The sequence below is a fragment of the Erinaceus europaeus genome, chromosome 17, assembly GCF_950295315.1.
Source record: "Erinaceus europaeus chromosome 17, mEriEur2.1, whole genome shotgun sequence".
NCBI lineage: Eukaryota > Metazoa > Chordata > Mammalia > Eulipotyphla > Erinaceidae > Erinaceus > Erinaceus europaeus.
Window position 1 is genome coordinate 10,131,789 of NC_080178.1, and position 19,621 is coordinate 10,151,409.

The 19,621-nt window shown below is 54.2% G+C and overlaps 2 protein-coding genes across 6 annotated transcripts in view; one reads left to right on the plus strand and one right to left on the minus strand.

The window, feature by feature from the left end:
* On the plus strand, window positions 1-17,834 carry TMEM132A (transmembrane protein 132A). 2 transcript variants are annotated; one of them, XM_060176276.1, is made up of 11 exons: window positions 1-270; window positions 4,862-5,076; window positions 5,156-5,374; window positions 5,460-5,794; window positions 7,783-7,935; window positions 10,420-10,618; window positions 10,700-10,843; window positions 13,645-13,847; window positions 15,396-15,672; window positions 16,027-16,218; window positions 16,573-17,834. In XM_060176276.1, the coding sequence occupies exons 1-11, from the start codon at window positions 189-191 to the stop codon at window positions 17,605-17,607; spliced, it is 3,054 nt and encodes a 1,017-aa protein (XP_060032259.1). In that variant the 5' UTR covers window positions 1-188; the 3' UTR covers window positions 17,608-17,834. The 2 variants fall into 2 exon arrangements, with proteins under 2 accessions (XP_060032259.1, XP_016042096.2); XM_016186610.2 differs by having other exon boundaries at window positions 10,423-10,618.
* SLC15A3 (solute carrier family 15 member 3) overlaps window positions 17,762-19,621 on the minus strand; it is a 17,672-nt gene continuing 15,812 nt past the window's right edge. For 3 of the 4 annotated variants that reach the window (XM_060176277.1, XM_060176278.1, XM_007519651.3), the window contains 2 exons: window positions 18,298-18,453; window positions 17,762-18,020 (listed from right to left, as the gene is read on the minus strand). In XM_060176277.1, coding sequence (XP_060032260.1) covers window positions 17,906-18,020; window positions 18,298-18,453 — 271 coding nt within the window. In that variant the 3' untranslated portion in view covers window positions 17,762-17,905. Of the gene's footprint in view, window positions 18,021-18,297; window positions 18,454-19,621 lie in introns of those variants that run through there. The other variant, XM_060176279.1, reaches the window with a different exon arrangement.

Consider the following 19,621-nt stretch of genomic DNA (forward strand, 5'->3'; position numbering starts at 1 on the left):
CGGTGGGGCACTAGGACCCGGTGGGGCGGGCGGGCGGCGCGCTCCCGGCTCCCTCCTCCCGCCCGCCCGCAGCCCGGCTCCGCTCCATTGTCTGGGACCCGGCCGGGCGGGCGGGCGAGCGCGGGAGCCGGCGGCCGGGATGCGGGTCCGGAGCGCGGCCGCCTGAGCCGCCGCCGCCTTCCCAGAGGATGCGCGGCCGCATGGCGGGGCCCCGCGGAGCCGCGCTCGGCCTCCTGCTGGCCCTGGCCCTGGCCCTGGACGTCGCGAGAGGTTAGCGGAGGGCGGGTTGGGGGGTGCCCGGGGGACCCCGATCCCAGCGCCGGCCGCGTGCTCCCGGAGCTGCTGCTGCCACCCCGGGGTGCGCGTCCCGGGGCTGCCCTCACCTTGCTCACCTCACCCCCCCAGCTCCTCCCGGACCCCCGGGTCGGCGGGGACACCACCACCCACCTTCCCGGCCCCTGGAGGGGGGCGCCTGCCTCTGCTACTGCCCCGCCTCCTGGGGGCGCTCAGCTCCCGGATCCCCCCACCTCCTTCCCGCAGGCAACAGAGCCTCCTCCCCCCCCCCCCCCCCCGCCAGTAATCTCTCCACCTAGAAGCCTGCGGAGATTGCCTTGGTACTGCCTGGGGTGTCCCCAGCACTGGAGGAGAAAGCTGTCATCGCCCTGCACCCCAGCTCGGCACCCCTTGGCATAGCCTGTGGATGGTGCCACAGAAGAAGGGGGGAGAACCAGGTTTCCTCTGTCCCCTCCCTAGGCTCCCTCAAAGCTGGCCTCTGGTGGCGGGGGCTCCGTGGGAGTCAGGCCACAGAGCATCTTGTAATTACCCAGGCGGTGGAGCACAGGAGGCAGGGGACTGCCCCCCTGGGAGCCAGGCACTTAACCTGTTACGCCAATCCTGGGCCAGAGGGAGCTTGGAGCGCCATCTCAGACTCACGCTGGAGATGGGGAGGGTCTGGGAAGAGATTAAAACCATCAGCCCCCACACTCCAAGCCCAGCACAGGACTGCGCTCAGCCACCTGCTCCCCTCCCGAGGGATCCAGCAGGAGTCCTAATAACTCTGACCCGCAGATAAGGAAATCAGGCTACATTCATGACACAGTAGTGGCCACCCCTCCTCCAGGCAGCTCTCCAGGGTTTACAACCCCTCACTCCTACCCATCAAGTGCAAACACTGTCCCCAACTTCCCGCTTTCCTCGGGGGGGACATTTCCAAGATGGCCACAGCAGCCCCAAGTGCCAGCCAACCAGCTAGCCAGCCTTGGGTCAGAAAGCTGCCCCACCTAGGAATTCTGAGATGAGTAAGACAAGCCCTGGGGATAGGAAGAGAGAGATAAATTACTCAGACTTAAAAGAAGCAACCCCAGGTGTGGAAGATGGGGATATTGGTGGGGAGAGCAAGGAATCCAGGTGGGCTTCCTTACGGAGGCAGCATTCCCTTTTCCATTTATTATTTTTTAAAATATTTATTTCCCTTTTGTTGCCCTTGTTTTTTTGTTGTAGTTATTATTATTGTTACTGATGTCATCATTGTTGGATAGGACAGAGAGAAATGGAGAGAGGAGGGGAAGACGGGGAGAGAGAGAGCGAGAAAGATACCTACAGACCTGCTTCACTGCCTGTGAAGCAATTCCCCTGCAGGTAGGGAGCCGGGGGCTCCAACCAGGATCCTTATGCTGCGCTACCGCCCGACCCGTATTTATTTATTTTTAACCAAAGCAGTGCTCAGCTCTGGTGTCCGGTGATGCTGGGGATTGAACCTGGGACATTGGAGCCTAGGGCATAAACATCTGTGCATTCATTTAATGCTAGGGAGCAGGGAGAAGGTACCACAGGCTGAAGACAGGAGAGTCCTGTTTTTCCTTCCTTCCTTCCTTCCTTCCTTCCTTCCTTCCTTCCTTTCTCTTTCTTTTTTCTGCCAAGGGTAATTTGCCACATCATTTGGTGGCAGACAGAACCACCAACTTAAAAGCTGGCACAAAAGCAAACAAACTAAAACCCACAGAATGCCGCCATGACCAAAGCTCCTAGATTCATTGAATTCTGACTCCCTCCTGTGGTTTCCTTGTCAGAGCCAGACTGCAGTTCAGCCAGACTTTGTCCCCCCTTGTAGGGAGTAAAGCTCCCAGCCCCAGGCCTGGAGCCTGGGGGGTGGGGGGGTGAGGGGGTGGAGGCTGGAGAGGCTGGATGGTCTTGGGGTTATATCCCTGGGCTCTGCCTTCCAACCCTACCCCTTTCCATCTGAACCACTCAGACTCCTTTTCTGCAGCTGTAACTTGGGAAGTAAGTGGGATTGGAACCTAGTTCTCAGAATTCTTACAAGAATGGAACACAGTTTCTTGTGGGTTTTCATTTTATTTGTTTAATTAAAAAAATTTTTTTTTGAGGAGCTGGGGCCTAGTACATGTCTGTTTTCACTACTTCTGGGTCAACTTTAGCAGAGAGAGAGGGAGAAAAAGATGGAGAGACACCACAGGACCTGAGCTTCCCCCAACCCATCCCCCGTCCCCCGGCATGCCCCTATGGTGTCAGGGCTCCAACCTGGGCCCACACATGGTTAGGCATGTCCTCTATCTACCTAAGTAAATAGTTCAGCTGGTAGGGCATCAGACTTGCAGGCTTGGGGTTCACTGTTCAATCCCCTGAGCTTCATGTGTTGGGGTAATGCTGTAGCTTCTCTCTGTCTCGTGTGAAATATTCTTCTATGCAGTAAATAAAATAAATCATTTTTTAGGTTGGCTTTTTTTTTTTGTGGGTTTGATGTCAAAATTCTTAATGTTTTCTTAAAGATTTTATTTACTTATGAGAAAGATAGGAGGAGAGAGAAAGAACCAGGCATCACTCTGGCACATGTGCTGCCAGGGTTCGAACTCGGGACCTCATGCTTGAGAGTCCAAAGCTTTATCACTGCGCCACCTCTCGGACCACAGTGTTTCCTTATTTAATTTATTATGATACAGAAGTTTGGCGAGGGGGGAGGAGAGAGAGAGAGAGAGAGAGAGATCTTCAGCCCTTCAGCACTTGTTCCACCACTTGTGAAGCTCTCCCTGCAGGTGGGGACCAGGGGCTTGAACCTGGGTCTTCCAGCCCGGTGATTTGTATGCTTTACCGGTTGTACTACCACTCTGTCCCCTCTAATTTTTTTTAAACTTCTCCTTTCTTCCATTCTTTCTTTCTTTCTTTCTTTCTTTCTTTCTTTCTTTCTTTCTTTCTTTCTTTTTCTAAAGCAGCTTGGTAACAGAACACTGGACTCTCAAACATGAGGTCCGAGGTTCAATCCCCAGCGTTGCATGTGCCAAAGTATTGCTCTGGTATTTGTTTGTTTGTTTATTTATTATATAGAAAGTAATTGGGAGGGGAGAGGGAGAGAGGGAAAGAGACGGAGACACACCTGCAGCCCTGCTTCACCACTCATGAAGCTTTCTCCCTGTAGGTGGGGACCAGGGGCTTGAACCTGGGTCCTTGCAGACTGTAGTGCGTGCACTCAACCGGGTGGGTGTGCCACCACCTGGCCCCAGGGTCTTACTGATCTTTTACTCCTTCCTTCCTTCCTTCCTTCCTTCCTTCCTTCCTTCCTTCCTTCCTTTCTTCTTTCACCAATGTACTCAGCTCTGGCTTATGGTGGTGCTGGCTATGGCTGAATCTGGAACTTTGGAGCTTCAGGCATGAGAGGCTCTCTGCATAACTGTTATGCTGTCTCCCCACCCCCTTTGCACTTCTAATTGCTGAATAATCTGACTTTCTCTCTATTTCACCCTACTCTTCATCCTGCTCCATGAGACTTTTTGGGACCCTTTGCTGTACAAGGAGAAGCCCCCCACTTCCTAGGACACTGGGACAGTTTCTTTTTCTTTAAAGAATTTATTTATTCATGAGAAAGATAGGAGGAGAGAAGGAACCAGACATTACACTGGTACATGTGCTGCCAGGGATTGAACTCAGAACCTCATGCTTGAGAATCCAATGCTTTATCCAGTGCACCACCTCCCAGACCACATATATTTTTTTTAATTAGTAATTTAATATTGACTGACAAAATTGCAAGATCACGGGTACAATCCCACAACATTCCCACCACCAGAGTTCTGTATTCCCATTGCCTCCATTGAAAACTGCAGTAGTTCTCCCAGGGTCACAGATGTGGGTTTATTATTATTTCTATAACTGTCTGTTTATACATACATACATTTTTGCCCATGTTTTGTCACACCGCCACCTATTACTACTTTCGGATGTCTTTCCTTTTTTCCTCCTCTCTCTGGATCCTGATGGAATTGGTTTTCAGAGCCCTCTGGTCATCTTTCCCTAACATCTCTCCCCCTCTGGGAGTATGGACCAGAATTCCTTATGGGGTACAGAAGGTGGAAGGTCTGACTTCTGTAATTGCTTCTCTGCTGGTCAATCCATATCCCCAGCCTATTTCTATCTTTCCCCAGTGGGGTAGGGCTCTGGAGAGGTGAGGTCCTGGGACGCATTGATGAGGTCGTCTGCCCAGAAAGGTCAGAATGGAATCATAATAGCATCTGCAACTTGGTGTCTGAAAGACTAAGTTATGAGGCAGGATAAATATTTTCTTAACTATGTATTTTGAAAGGGCAGAGAGAAATTAAGAGGGAAGTGAGATAAAGAGGGAGAGACAAAGGGATACCTGCAGACCTGCTTCGCCACCGGTGAAGCTTCCTCCTTGTGGGTGGGGACCGGGGGCCTGAACCCAAGTCTTTGTGCATTGTAACATGTGCACTTAACCAGGTGTGTTACCACCTGCCCCCCCCCCCCCCCCCGTAACTCTCGCTACCCTCCTCTGCAGGCTCCCATGGTGCCCCTGGAGGCTGACACCATCATCACCCCCCTTCTCCCTCTCCAGGGGTTGCTGACCAGGGCCCATCGGACCCTGTATACCTACCAGCTGCCCTGGAGCTCCTGGATGCCCCTGAACACTTCCGGGTGCAGCAAGTGGGCCACTACCCACCTGCCAACTCCTCGCTGGGCTCCCGCTCAGAGACCTTCCTGCTCCTGCAGCCCTGGCCCCGTGCCCAGCCTCTGCTGCGTGCCTCCTACCCGCCCTTTGCCACCCAGCAGGTAGAGAGAGATCCCCACAGTGGGGGTGGGTGGGGGGCACTGGCACCCTCTCTTCTCAGCTTGTTCCTTCTCCCTCCAGGTGGTCCCTCCTCGTGTCACACAGCCCCACCAGCGTCCGGTGCCCTGGGATGTGCGGGCCGTGTCAGTGGAGGAAGCCGTGACCCCTGCTGAGCCCCAGGCCCGAGTGCTCTTCCATCTCAAAGGGCAGGACTGGCCCCCAGGGCCTGGCAGCCTGCCCTGTGCCCGGCTCCATGCCAGGCACCCTGCGGGCACCACTCACCGTGCCTGCCGCTTCCAGGTGAGAGTCTGGGCTCGGCGGGGCAGGGGAGGCTTCCCATCCCAGGAAGTTTGGGGGATTCCCCCACCTGATTGTGTCTCCCTAGCCATCGCTGGGTGCCTGCGTGGTGGAGCTGGCCTTCCCTGCACACTGGTTCTCCCCAACGGCCACCACTCGGGCAGAGCTGGCCTACACGCTGGAGCCTGCCACCGAGGGCCCCTGGGGTTGTGGGCCAGATCCTGGGCAGGATGACCGTCAGGACCAGGCCCTCCCAGTGGGCAGTGTGGAGCTGCGGCCAGCAGACCCCCCGCGCTACCAGGAGGTGCCCCTGGACGAGGCAGTGACCCTGCAGGTGCCGGATGTGCCTGTGCGGCCCGGCCAGCTGTTCAGCGCCGCCCTCCTGCTTCGCCACAACTTCACGGCCAGCCTGCTGACGCTACGGTGAGGGGGTCCCTGTGTCCCTTCCTGTCCCTTGCACGCCTCCTCTTTCCACTCCCCCATTCACTAGATCTGTCCTGAAAGGACACTTGGAGCCCCACTCTGCAGCCACAGAGAGGAGGGGTGCAGGGCTCTGTCTCCAGCTGCCACCAAGGGACCCAGTGGTAGGGAAGGGGGCTGGAGGGGCCTGAACTGGCACCTGTGCTCTGATGAGAGCTGGAGGCTGGCTGAGCAAAAGCTTTCTAGGAGAAATGGCGCTGGCCAGAGGATTGTGGAATGAGCCAGAAAGAAAGGAAGGGCAGACCAGGCCCTGAAAGAAAATGCTCAGGGGGGCCGGGGAGACTATGTTAAGGGTTTTTATGCAGAAGAGCTGCCCCAGGTGGGGAAAACCTCCTGCCCGAGGCTCTTGAGGTCCCAGTTCAATCTGCAGCATCACCGTAATTCAGAGCTGAGCAAAGCTCTGGGGGAAAAAAAATTTCCCTCAGGCCTTTATGGGGCTCAGCGGGTGGCATAGTGAACTAAGTGTTGGACTCTCAAGCATGAGGTCCTGAGTTTGATTTGCAGCATCACGTTTGCCAGAATTATGCTATTCTTACTTTCTCTCACTTAGATTCTCTCTCCCATCAATAAATAAATCTTAAAACAATAATGAGCTTGTTTACGTGTTGCAGTGCACAAGGACCGGCTCAAGCCGCGAGTTCTCACCTGTGGGGGGGGGGGCTTCGTGAGTGGTGAAGCAGTGCTGCAGGTTCCTCTCTCTTCCTCTGTTTCTGTTTCCCCCTTCCTTCTCAATTTCTGTTTCTTTTTTTTTTTTTTTTTTGCCTCCAGGGTTATTGCTGGGGCTCAGTGCCCGCACTAAGAATCTACTACTCCTGGTGGCCATTTTTCCCATTTTATTGGATAGTTCAGAGAAAAATTGAGAGAAGAGGGGGAGATAGAGAGAGAGCAAGAGAGACAGCTGCAGATCTGCTTTACCGATTGTAAAGCGACGACCGCCCCTCCTCCGCAGGTGGAGTGTAGGGGATCAAACCCAGTTCCCTTGTGTGGGTCCCAGCACTTAGTACTCTGTCCACTTGATCAGGTGTGCCACCACCCAGCTCCCTGATTTCTCTGTTTCTATCCAATAAGTAGTAAATATTGTGTCTGGGGAGACAGAATAGTGGTTCTGCCAAAGACATTCCTGCCTGAGGCTCTGAGGTCCCGGTTTCAATCCCCACCACCATCATAAGCTCTCATTGCTCACCATCATCTGTCTCTCTCATGAAATGAAATATTTTTTGAAAACAATAAATATTGACTGAAACTGGGGGAAACTTTTCACCAGTGGTGAAGCAGGGCTCTAGGTTTCTCCCCCTCTCTCTCTCCCCCTTCCCTCTCAATTCCCTTCTCTCTGTCTCTATTCGAAATAAATGTCGGGGCTGGGTGGTGGTGCACCTGGTTGAGCATATTACATATTACAATGTGCAAGAACCCAGGTTCAAGCCCCTGGTCCCCACCTGCAGGGGAAAAGCTTTGCGAGTGGTGAAGCAGGGCTGCAGGTGTCTCTCTGTGTCTCTCTCTGTATTTCCCCCTCCCTTCTCGATTGCTGGCTGTCTCTATCAAATAAATAGAGTAAAATAAATAAATATAAATAAATATTAAAAAAAGAAAGAAAAGTCTCAGAGGCACAGTTGGTGACCTTGTCCTCAGGAAGGCATGGTGAGCTTGGCCGCCAGGATGGATGAGATTAGTCCCAGCCTGAGATGAAACTGGACAAGGCCCTGGAGGGAGACTTGACCTTGAGGCCATGGGACAGTCCTTGGTGGCCTTTGAGAGAAAAGGAGCTGTGTGGCGGGGCTGGTGATGGCATGGGGTCCTGCTGGGACATAGGAGGATGAAGAGGGAGGTGCGCTGGAGTCCAGGGGCAGACAGGAGCCTGGTGTCCTCGGTCACTATGACACGGCCTCAGTGCGGCAGTCATCTTGACCAGCGAGTCCTCTTCCTCTCCTCAGGATCAAGGTGAAGAAGGGGCTGCATGTGTCAGCTGCCCGCCCAGCCCAGCCCACCCTCTGGACAGCCAAGCTGGACCGCTTCAAGGGCTCTAAGCACCACACCAGCCTCATCACCTGTCATCGTGTGGAAGGATCGGAGGAGCCAGATGCCAGGTGGGCAGCTCCCTGCCCTTTGCAGGGACCTGGGGGCAGTGAGTGTTGATTCTAAAATGTAGGTTGGACAGATTTAGGGGCACCAGGGGCTGGCCAGTCACACCCCTCTCCTGTAAGCAAGTGCATCATTAATAGACCCCTTCCAGGATACAACGCAAACCAGATCCTTGTACCATTTATTCATTCAGCCACTGTTTCTCCATCGTCAACCGTGTGCCAGCTGGGATAAGTAGGAGTCCCATTCCAGGCAGTGCCAGCCTATTTGGGCACCAGCTCCAATCTTCACAACCACCACCTTGCCTCTCACCACCATTCATGGTTCCTTTTTCCCGGGTCATTAATATTCCACCACAGCCAACGTGTAGTTCTTAGTTAGCATCATGAATTTGTCATCTTTGTGTCCCAGCCTGGATCAAGGTCATGGATTCTGCAGCCCCGGTTTGACACCTGGGTTCAGATACTTTGGGGGGTGAATGACCTTAGATAAGTCAGTTACTCTCCCCTCATGCCACTACCCTCTCAGAGGATAATACCACCCCTGGAGGGCTTGGGAAAGGAATGTGAGATACTGTCTCTGGAGCGTCCAGGCTGGTGCTCAGCACGCAGTGGGCACGTAATCAAAGAAAGCGGCCAGGGTGTTCTTTCACGGATTGAGTGCCCAGTCCTGGGGCTTGGAAGGGATCTCCCCCCCCCCCCCTTGGTGGAAAGTGACAGGGGACAAGGGAGATAGCACAGTGGTTCTGCAGAAGGTTTGCATGGGTTCAGTCCCTAGCACCTCCATAAGACAGAGCTCCGCAGTGTCTGGGAGTGAGACACAAAGAGAGAGAAACAGGGAGATAGCATAATGGTTATACCTGAAGAACATCAAGAAAGGGAGGGAAGGAGGGGTTGACAGGGGGTACTTTCTTTCTTTGTTTTTAATATTTATTTATTCCCTTTTTTTTCCATTGTTGTTTTATTGTTGTGGTTATTGATGCTGTTGTTGTTGGATAGGACAGAGAGAAATGGAGAGAGGAGGGGAAGACAGAGAGGGGGAGAGAAAGATAGACACCTGCAGACCTGCTTCACCGCCTGTGAAGCGACTCCCCTGCAGGTGGGGAGCCAGGGCCTGGAACTGGGATCCTTTAGCTGGTCCTTGAGCTTTGCGCCCGACTCCCTAAGGGTACTTTCTGTACCCCAGTGTCTGTGGACAGCTGCCTGAGTGGAAGGGTCTTGGAGAGGCAGAACTTTCAGGATTTGTGGGTGTGTGGTGTGTGGGAGGAAACCCAGGTAGTCACCTGAATCTCTCTCACTTTTTCTTTTAAAATTTATTAGGGACCGGGTGGTGGCGTACCTGGTTGAGCGTACGTTACAGTGCTCAAGGACCTGGGTTCAAGCCCCCGATCCCCACCTGCAAGGGGAAAGCTTTGCGAGTGGTGAAGCAGGGATGCAGGGAGGCAGATGTCTCTTTCTGTCTCTCTCCCTTCCTATTATCCCCTTTCCTCTCAATTTCTTTTTCTCTTTTCATTCTTTTTTTTTTAAAAGACTTTATTTATTCATGAGAAAGATAGGAGGAGAGAGAAAGAACCAGACATCACTCTGGTACATGTGCTGCCAGGGATTGAACTTGGGACCAAGTTGAGAATCCAATCTACTGCACCACCTCCCGGACCACCCCTCTCAATTTCTGGATGTCTTTATCCAATAAACAAATAAAGATGAAAAAAATAAAAAAAAAAAAAACTTTGGGAGTCGGCGGTAGCGCAGCGGGTTAAGCGCACATGGCGCAAAGCACAAGGACCAGCATAAGGATCCTGGTTCGAGCCCCCGGCTCCCCACCTGCAGGGGAGTCGCTTCACAGGCGGTGAAGCAGGTCTGCAGGTGTCTGTCTTTCTCTCCCCCCTCTGTCTTCCCCTCCTCTCTCCATTTCTCTCTGTCCTATCCAACAACAACGATATCAATAATAATATCAACAATAAAACAACAAGGACAACAAAAGGGAATAAATAAATAACTATAAAAAAACTATAGTATTTTGTGTGTTCAGCTCTGGCTTCTGGAGGTGCTGGGAATTGTACCTATAACTTCAGAGCCTCAAGCATGAAAGTCTCATGTCCCCATTATGCAGTCTCCCGCACCCTATAGATTTTTCTTTAAAGATTTATTATTGAGAGGGAGAACCAGAGCATCCCTTTGGCACATGAAGTGCTGGGGCTCGAACTCAGGACCTCATGCTTGAGAATCTAGTACTTTACCCACTGTGCCTCCTCCCAGGTCTTGCTACCTGGCTCTTATAGAGCCCAAGAATGGACACAGCTTGAGCTCTGGAGGCAGGATGCTTGGGTTTCACTCTAGCTCTGCCATGCTTCGCTGGAGTGACCCTGGATGAATTGTAGAACCACCATGCCTCAGTGTCCCCACCTGGACCCATCATAGGCCCTGCCCAGGGCACAGAGGAGTTGCTGGCAGCAGACCTGGCACTCATTCTCCTTGTCTTCTGGCCAGCAGCTCCCTGGACCTGTCTGAGTTCCTGTGGGTGGACTTCCTGGTGGAGAATGGTACTGGTGGGGGCGTGGCTGTCACTCGGCCTGTCACCTGGCAGCTGGAGTACCCAGGTCAGGCCCCTGCAGCAGAGAAGGACAAGATGGTGTGGGAGATGGTAGTGTCTGAGCGCAACATACGAGCCCTCGTGCCCCTGGCCAAGGTAAGCGGTCCCTGCCGGGGTAGGGGGCAGACTGGAGTGGGGGGCAGTGGAGCTGGGACTTAGCTCCTCCCACACCCCCAGGCTGAAGAGTTGGTGAACACAGCACCGCTGACCGGAGTCCCTCGCCAAGTCCCCGTGCGCCTGGTTACCGTGGACATCGGGGGGGTGCTGACCGAGGTGACGGAGCACATTGGCTGCGAGTCAGCCAACACACAGGTCCTACAGGTGAGTGGCGCCCAGGAGCCCCATGGGAGTACTCAGGGCGCCCTGAGTAATGGGCAAGACTGGGCACTGAGGTGAGTGGACATTGGAAAAACTGGGGTTAGGGACTCTGAGTCTGGGGGGTTTAGTCTGAGACCCATCCTTGTCAGCTGTGTGATCAAGAGCAAGTATTGCCTCTCTGAGCCTCAGTTTCTTTTTCTCTTCTCTGTCTTCTTCTCCTCTCTCTCTCTCTTTCTCTCTCTCTCTCTCTTTCTCTTTCTCTCCTCTTTAGCAGAGTACTTCTAAGCTACAACTTCTGGTGGTGCTGGGGATTGAACCTGGGACCTTTGGTGCCTCACGCATGATTCATTTTGTGTAACCACTATGTTATCTTCCCAGCCCATGAGCTTTAGCCTTCCTCTCTCTCCCCTTTCCCTTTCTTTCCTCCCTCCCTCTCTCTCTCTCTCTCAGGTCGCACAGCACTGAAGTGTCCTTCATTGCAGTGGGGACCAGGCTTGAAAACCTGGGTTGTGTACATGGCAAAACAGTGCGCTGTCCAAGGAAGCTGTGTGACCAACCTGGGCCTCAGTTTCTTAAACTTTAACATGGAAATATATCTCTGGGGCAGGAGGTGAGACCACAGATGAAGTGCTGAGGTCTTGATTTCCACCCTGGACACCTCATGCACCAGAATGATGCTCTGCTCCTCTTTCTCTCTTATTAAAAAGTAAATCTTTAAAAAATTGGGCATATATCCGTATGAATACCCTCTATGAATACTTTCTTCAGTCCCCAGCTCTGCTCTAAACTGAGTCAAGTCAGATGGGAGTATATCTTAATATTGCAAAAAGCAAAAAAAAAAACAAACCACCCTAAGATAAGGAACTGAAAAAATATGACAGCTCGGAGCTGGGTGGTAGCATAGTGGCTTAAGCGTACATGGTGCAAAGCCAGTTAAGGATCCCAGTTTGGGTCCCCAGCTCCCCACCTGCAAGGAGTTGCTTCACAAGCGGTGAAGCAGGTCTCCAGGTCTGTCTTTCTCTCCCCCTCTCTGTCTTCCCTTCCTCTCTCCATTTCTCTCTGTCCTATCCAACAACAACAACAGGTATGACAACAATAACAACTACAACAAGTGCAATAACAAGGGCAACAAAATGGGAAAAATGGCCTCCAGGAGCAGTGGATTCGTCGTGCTGGCACTGAGGCCCAGCGATAACCCTGGAGGCAAATATATGTATGACAGCTACTGCTATTACAATAATGCAGTTACTACATACTGGAAAAGGTAACAATAATTATGAAGGAAGCCTTTTTTCCATATTTATTTATTCCCTTTTGTTGCCCTTGTTTTATTGTTGTAGTTATTGTTGATGTCATCGTTGTTGGATAGGACAGAGAGAAATGGAGAGATATGGGGAAGACAGAGAGGGGGACAGAAAGATAGGCACCTGCAGACCTGCTTCACCGCCTGTGAGGCGACTCCCCTGCAGGTGGAGAGCTAGGGGCTCGAACAAGGATCCTTATGCTGGTCCTTGTGCTTCTTGCCACGTGCGCTTAATCTGCTGTGCTACCGCCGACTCCCAGGACTATGCTTATCACTGATTTGTCTGGAAATATTTTTTTTAGTGTTCTCAGACCCCCAAAACAGTCTGACATGGAGATAGGAGACAGCATAAAGGTGATGCAAAAAGACCTCATGCCTGCGGTACCAAAGGTCCAAGGTTCAATCCCAGAAGCAGTGCTCTAGTATAAGTAAATCAGTTAGTAAGTAAATAAAATCAAATAGGAGCCAGTGATTACAAGTAGGTGGGGAAAGTTGTAGCCTCAGTTTCTCCAGCAGGGCTCCAGGTGAACTCAGAAACAGCTGGCACCTCCAGGGGAAATGGATCTTAGGTGCATGAAGCAATCACTTTTCTTTCCCTTCCCTTGAACTTTTCTCTTTCTTTTTCTCTACAGCTTTAGGGCCTCACACATGCATGAGTCTATTCCTCCTGGGCCAACGTTTTCTTTTTTCGATTTGGGAGAGAGAGAGAGAGAGAGAACGAGAGAGAGAGAGTGCACATTCATAAGCACACAATACTGCTTCTCCATCTGTGGAGCTTCCCTCAGTGCTGTGGTGCTCCTGGGTGGTGCCAGGGTTTTAACCTGGGGTCTCACTCATGGTAACGCAGGTACTGTACTAGGTATATTACCGCCCCACAGTGAAATCAATCTAAGAACATGGTAAAAAAAAAAAAAAAAAAAAAAAAAAGGCCAGGTGGTGGTGCACCTGGTTGAGTGCACATGTTACAATGTGAAAGGATCCTGGTTCAAGCCCCTCGTCCCCACACTTTCAAGGGGAAAGCTTCACAAGTGGTGAAGCAGGGCTGCAGGTGTCTCTCTGTCTCTCCCCCTTCTCATTTTCTGGCTGTTGCTATCCAATAAATAAATAAAGATGACAAAAAAAATAGAAACACTTAAAAAAGGAACATGAGGAGTAGCGCAGTGGGTTAAGCGCCGGTGGCGCAAAGAGCAAGGAATGGCTCAAGGATCCTGGTCCGAGCAGGTCTGCAGGTGTCTATCTTTCTCTCCCCCTCTCTGTCTTCCCCTCCTCTCTCCATTTCTCTCTGTCCTATCCAACAATGATGACATCAGTAACTACAACAATAAAACAAGGGCAACAAAAGGGAATAAATAAATATTTAAAAAATAAAAAAAAAGGACATGGTGCTGATAAGATACAGAATTGGATTGTACCTCTTCTTAGAGGTGGACCAGGGGCACCTTCTCCAGGCCCCATTTCAGAAGCCTAGCCCACCCCCGGCCGGCCCTCTGTCCCCCTACAGGTGTCAGAGGCCTGTGACGCCGTGTTTGTGTCTGGCAAGGAGAACCGGGGTGCTCAAGGGCTGCGCGTGGACTTCTGGTGGCGCCGGCTGCGGGCCTCACTGCGGCTGACGGTGTGGGCCCCGCTGCTGCCCCTGCGTGTGGAGCTGACTGACACCACACTTGAGCAGGTCCGAGGATGGAGGGTGCCTGGCCCTGCTGAAGGGTGAGTGGAAGCAGGGAAGAGAGGGCTACCAGCAGGCCTTGGCAAGGTGACTCTGGGATTGAGAGGGCTCAGAACATGCAGGGATACAGCCAAGGACCCCACTCAGTTGCTCTCAAACCCTCTACCCATCCACCCAACCAGTGTCAGCTTTGTTTGCAATTACTGAGCCGAACTTCCTGCCTCCTTCCCAGCCTCACTTCTCTCCATAGACTTCTTCTAGCGTTTGCCTCTCCATAGACTGAACCATCTGGTTGATCTTGGTGGGCTGCCCACCCTTCTGCCTTGCTCTGGGAGAATGCATACCTCAGAAGATAGGGAAGAGAGTTAAGACCAGGAGCTTAGAGATCAGAGGGGTTTGGTTTGAAACTCAGTCTTGTTATTGTCTAGCTGTATGATCGTGGACAAATGTCCTCTCTGGGTCTCAGTTTCCTGAACTTTAAAATGTCTATCTGGGAGTCGGGCGGTAGTGCAGTGGTTAAGTGCAGGTGGCGCAAAGCGCAAGGACTGGCATAAGTATCCCAGTTTGAGCCCGTGGCTCCCCACCCGCAGGGGAGTCGCTTCACAGGTGGTGAAGCAGGTCTGCAGGTGTCTTTCTCTCCCCCTCTCTTTCTTCCCCTCTTCTCTCCATTTCTCTCTGTCCTGTCCAACAATGATGACATCAATAGCAACAACAATAATTACAATAATAAAACAACAAAGGCAACAAAAGGGAAAATAAATAAACTTAAAGAAGTAAAAAGTCTGTATCTGTAAACAATCTGCTGGCATTTTTGTTTGTTTTGTTTTGCTTTAATTGCCACCAGGGTTATCACTGGGGCTCAATGCCTGCACAAGGAACTCATTGCTCTTGGTGTTAGAGAAGAAAGATAGGGAGAGAGAAAGGTGAGCTTGGGAGGTGGCACAATGGATAAAGCATTAGACTCTCAAGCATGAGGTCCTGAGTTGAATCCCCAGCAGCACATGTACCAGAATGATGTCTGGCTCTTTCTCCTATCTTTCTCTTAAACAAATAAATAAATAGAATCTTTTAAAAGAGAGAGAGAGGAGAGAGACATTTGCAGCACTGCTTCACCACTTGAACATCACCACCACCACCGCCACCACCACCACTCTCAGCAGGTGGGGACTGGGGACTTGAACCTGGGTCCTTGTGCACAGTAACATGTGCTAAAGTGCATGCAACCGTGTGGACCACTGCCCAGCCTCCAGCATCTTGTTTTCACTGCTGTGTTCGCAAAACTCAAGAGGACACATAGCTTAGCAAATACTATGGGGAAATTCAGAGACACTCTAAGTGGTGACCTCGAGCCCTCCAGAGTGAAGGGCGCCTAGGTTTCCCCTGTAAGAGAGGGTTGTCTTCCCCTTCACCCAGGTCCCAACTAGGAGCACGAAGTGGGTGGGGTGTCGTGATGCATAGGCGCAGGCACCAATGAGGGAGGGGCAGAGGTGGGGCATAGGGCTTGGCTCCACCCCCGGAGGCTTTACTTGTGCCCAATGAGAGTTCATAGTCTAAAGTGGGCTGATGTTCCCGCCCACCCTGGCCCGCAGGATCCCGGAGCCAGAGGCCAGTGTGGCAGAAGAAGCCGAGCGGCGAGCTAGGGGCTGCCGCCTGCAGTACCAGCGCGCCAGCGTGCGCTTCCTCGTCCCCTTTGCGGCCCACCCGCTGGACGGCGGCCGCCCCCTCACCTACCTTCTCGGCCCGGACTGGCTGCTGGACGTGACCCACTTGGTGGCAACTCACGCCCGCGTGCAGGACCCACGTGTGGCCTCGCTGGAGGGGGGCCGTGTGCTGGTGGGCCGGGAGCCCGGGATCACCTCCATTGAGGTGAGCAGATGCCCCTGGAAGATGACTGCAGGGACCCCAGAAACCTCAGAAGCGAGGGTGAAGAGTTTGGGGGACCCAGAATGGAGCTGGGGAGCTCAGTGGGGTTGGGATCTGGTGGCAGAATAGTAGGGGAATCTTCCAAGTTCAAGTGCAGGGCTGGTTATGTGGAGGCCGGGTCCTGAGTGCAAAGGGAGGTATCCCTTGGTGTGGGATTGGGGGCCAGGTGCACCTAGGGTCCGTAACGGGTGCAGAGGCTGCTGGGAAGCAGCTTTGAGGATGCTGGGAGGCAGAGCACAGAAGGGGGGGTTAGCGCTGGTCCCACAGAGGGAACAGGCTGTGGACTTTGTCCCTCAGGTGCGGTCCCCGCTGTCCGACTCCATCCTGGGGGAGCAGGCACTGGCCGTGACAGATGACAAAGTGTCGGTGCTGGACCTGCGAGTGCAGCCGGTGATGGGCATCTCGCTGGCCCTGAGCCGGGGCACCATCCACCCCGGGGAGGTCACGGCCACATGCTGGGCGCAGTCGGCCATGCCAGCCCCAAAGCAGGTGACAGCTGGAGGATGGGGTGGGGAGTGGGAGGTGTCCCCAGCCCTCACCATAGGGCTTCTGGCATGACTGGCTGTCCTCTGAGGTAGTGAGCTCCCCGAGGCCGGCGGTGACCAAGTCAGTGGCAATGGGAGGTTGGCTAAGCTGGCTCTCAGAGGACCGTTCCCACAGCTCAGACCCCGGGGGGGGCTGTGTGACAGGCAGGTGATTGACGCATGTCCCCTCTCTCCCTGTGTCTTGTCCATCCGCGTGTGTCTCGTTCTCTCTTTTGTCTCCCCTGTCTCTGGGGGAGCGGTCTCTGTGTGCATGCATGCCTGCCCTCGCTGTCTCTGCCTGTGTCCGTGTGCCCCACAGGAAGTCGCCCTGTCCCTGTGGCTGTCCTTCTCCGACCACACCCTGGCCCCAGCCGAGCTCTATGACCACCGAGACCTGGGACTGTCCGTCTCAGCTGAGGAGCCCGGGGCCGTCCTGCCGGCCCAGGAGAGGGGCAGCCAGCTCGGGGTGGTGGTGAATGGAGCAGGCTCCGAGGGGCTGCCCCTGCACGTGGCCCTGCACCCCCCTGAGCCCTGCCGCCGGGGGGCCCGCCACCGTGTGCCCCTGGCCTCTGGCACCGCCTGGCTCGGGCTGCCCCCCAGCCCCACTCCGGGACCCTCTGCCCTCCCATCCAGCCCAGTCCACAGCTCACTGGTCACCCAGACCAGCCTGGGGGGTGAGCGGCAGGGGCTGGGCAGTGCAGGGACCAGTGGGGGTGTGAGGGGCAAGTTCGATCGGGCAGAGGAGGGGTCTGAGGCTGAGGAGGAGGAGGAGGAGGGGGGGGGAGAGGAGGAAGAAGAGATGATTCCGGCTCCCCGGCGGGTCACCAGTCTGGAGCTGGGCATGTATGCCTTGCTGGGCATCTTCTGCCTGGCCATCCTCATCTTCCTGGTCAACGGCGTGGTCTTTGTGCTGCGCTACCAGCACAAGGAACCCCCCGATGGCGCCGCTGACCCTGCCTCCCCCCAGCCCCACAACTGGGTCTGGCTGGGCACCGACCAGGAGGAACTGAGCCGTCAGTTGGACCGCCAGGCCCCTGATCCACCCAAGGGGGAAGGGGGGTGCCCCTGCGAGAGTGGGGGAGGAGGAGGAGAGGAGCCCCCAGTCCTGGCCCCCACCAGCTCCCCCAGCACCTTGACGCGGAAGGAGGCCGGGGGGCGAAGGAAGCGGGTCGAGTTTGTGACATTTGCAAAGGCGCCCCCGGTCCCGCTGCCTGAGGAGCCCGCGGGGGCTCCGGCTGTGCAGTCCATCCTAGTGGCGGGCGAGGACGACATCCGTTGGGTGTGTGAGGACATGGGGCTGAAGGACCCTGAAGAACTGCGCAGCTACATGGAGAGGATTCGGGGCAGCTCCTGACCGGGCCCCCCATCCCACCCCTGCTACCCCCACTGCTGCTTGCTGACCTCAGTCCCCTGCCCAGGTCCCTCAAGAGAGGATGCCTACCCAAGCCTCTTCTGTCTGTCCCCACCCCCCCCCACCCCCTTCCCCCGCCTTGTCATGGACCATGAGGAAGAGCTTGATGCCCTGTATTTATGGGAACCATTTCATCCTGATATTGGGGACAGAATAAACTGAGAAGGGAACCCCAGGCTGCTTGTCTGTTCTGGGGGGTTGGTGGGAGGCAGCTCAGCCCCGGTCCCTGCTGGGACCACCTCTAGGGGGCGAACTCTCGTAGCGACCCGTGATCCAGATGAACAGGAGCCCTGTGGCTGCCTGGATCCCGGCCAACAGAAAGAAATAGTTGTCCATGTGGCATTTGTTGATGTTCCCTGGAGGGAGGAGAGGTGGGTGGGTCTGGGGACCCCTGGACACTAGCCCTCTAACATCTGGCCACTTCAGGCAGGAGACACACTCTTCTTGCTGGGGGCTTGAGACCCAGATCCTGGGGTCTCAGCAGCAGGAATGCACCATGTGTCTGCTGTTTTCCATACTTCCTTTTTTAGACACTTGGAGAAACTGAGGCCCAGGAAGGGGAGTGCTTGGCCAGCCGGCTTGCTTCTTTCTGTTCTGGGGTACCCTGGCCTCCCTGCCCTGGGCCCCACTCACCAGTATCCTGGGGGCAGTGCATCCAGCCACCCGGCAGGGTCAGCAGTGCCAGTAGGCCGGAGCCCAGCAGTGAGCCGACCCCTGACAGGCAGAAGAAGATGCCCATGATGGCGCCCTGCATGGAGCGTGGGGCCTCGGAGTAGGCAAACTCTAGGCCTGCAGGGAGAGAAGGAGGGAGTCCTGCCTGTGGGGGATGGAGGGACAGCCCAGCCCCCATGGAGCCAGCAAGCTGCCCCCCTCTCCTCATAGTGCCCATCCTGTGGCTAGGGTACCTCTGCCCCCTCACAGACAAACTCCAGTGACCCCCTACCTCCACCATGTTCACCCAGCCCAACTGGAACCCTTCTGCTGGATGCTCCCATCCCCCTCCCCCCCGAAAGTTCTTGCTCCTCTTCTTCTTGGGGTTCCCATTTCAGAGGCAGTGTGCACCTCAAGACTTGCTGTTCCCCTGCCTGTGAGGGTTCCTACCCCTGTTGCCTTTTCCGTCCTCCGGGACAGTGCCCCCATCCTGGGGCTCCCCCACCCCTGCATATCTTTCCACTTGGTTACTGTTTGCACTACTTCGCTCACACCCACATACGCTGAGTCAGTCCCACCCAGTCCAGCTCTGGGCCTGCCGCTGGGGCAGCCCTGCTTCTCAGAGGATAGAAGAGGCTGCCCCTTTGGGGCTGGCTCAGGGTGTGCCAGGTAAAGCGCATGTGTTACCATGCACGAGGACCCAGGTTCGAGCCCCGTCCCACCTGCTGGAGGGAAGCTTAACGAGTGGTGGAGCAGTGCTACAGGTGTCATCCTCTCAATTTCTCTTGATTCTATTTTTAAAAAATTGAAAAAAAAAATGCCCCCAGGAGTGGTGGGTTCATCCTTTAGGCACCAAACTCAGTGATAACCTTGGTGGTTATTAAAAAAGAGGAGAGACTGACACACAAAAATGTTCACACAAAAATGACACACAAAAATGTGATAGAGGGGACGGGGACCCCTACTCTGTGCCAACCAGGAGTCTTGGGGAGGGCTTCCTGGAAGAGATAGCACTTAGGCTCAGAGGTAGAGAGGAGACTGGAGCTCCCCTTTTTATTTATTATTATTATTTTTATGCCACCAGGGTTATTGCTGGAGCTTGGTGTTGGCACTACAAATCCCATTATACCCCTATATCACTGCTCCCTGTGGCTGATTCCCCTCCATTTTTTTTTTTTTGGACAGGACAGAGAAAATTGAGAGGAGGGGGAATAGAGAAGGAGAGAGAGAGATAGACACCTGCAGACCTGCTTCATCTCTCATGAAGCGTTGTCCCCCCTGCAGGTGGAGAGTGGGGGTTCAGACC

Coding starts and splice junctions, on each gene's coding strand:
- TMEM132A (XM_060176276.1), top strand. CDS start 189: ATGCGCGGCCGCATGGCGGGGCCCCGCGGAGCCGCGCTCGGCCTCCTG. Junction 271..4,861: donor GGCCCTGGACGTCGCGAGAG/GTTAGCGGAGGG, acceptor CTCCCTCTCCAG/GGGTTGCTGACCAGGGCCCA. Junction 5,077..5,155: donor CGCCCTTTGCCACCCAGCAG/GTAGAGAGAGAT, acceptor TTCTCCCTCCAG/GTGGTCCCTCCTCGTGTCAC.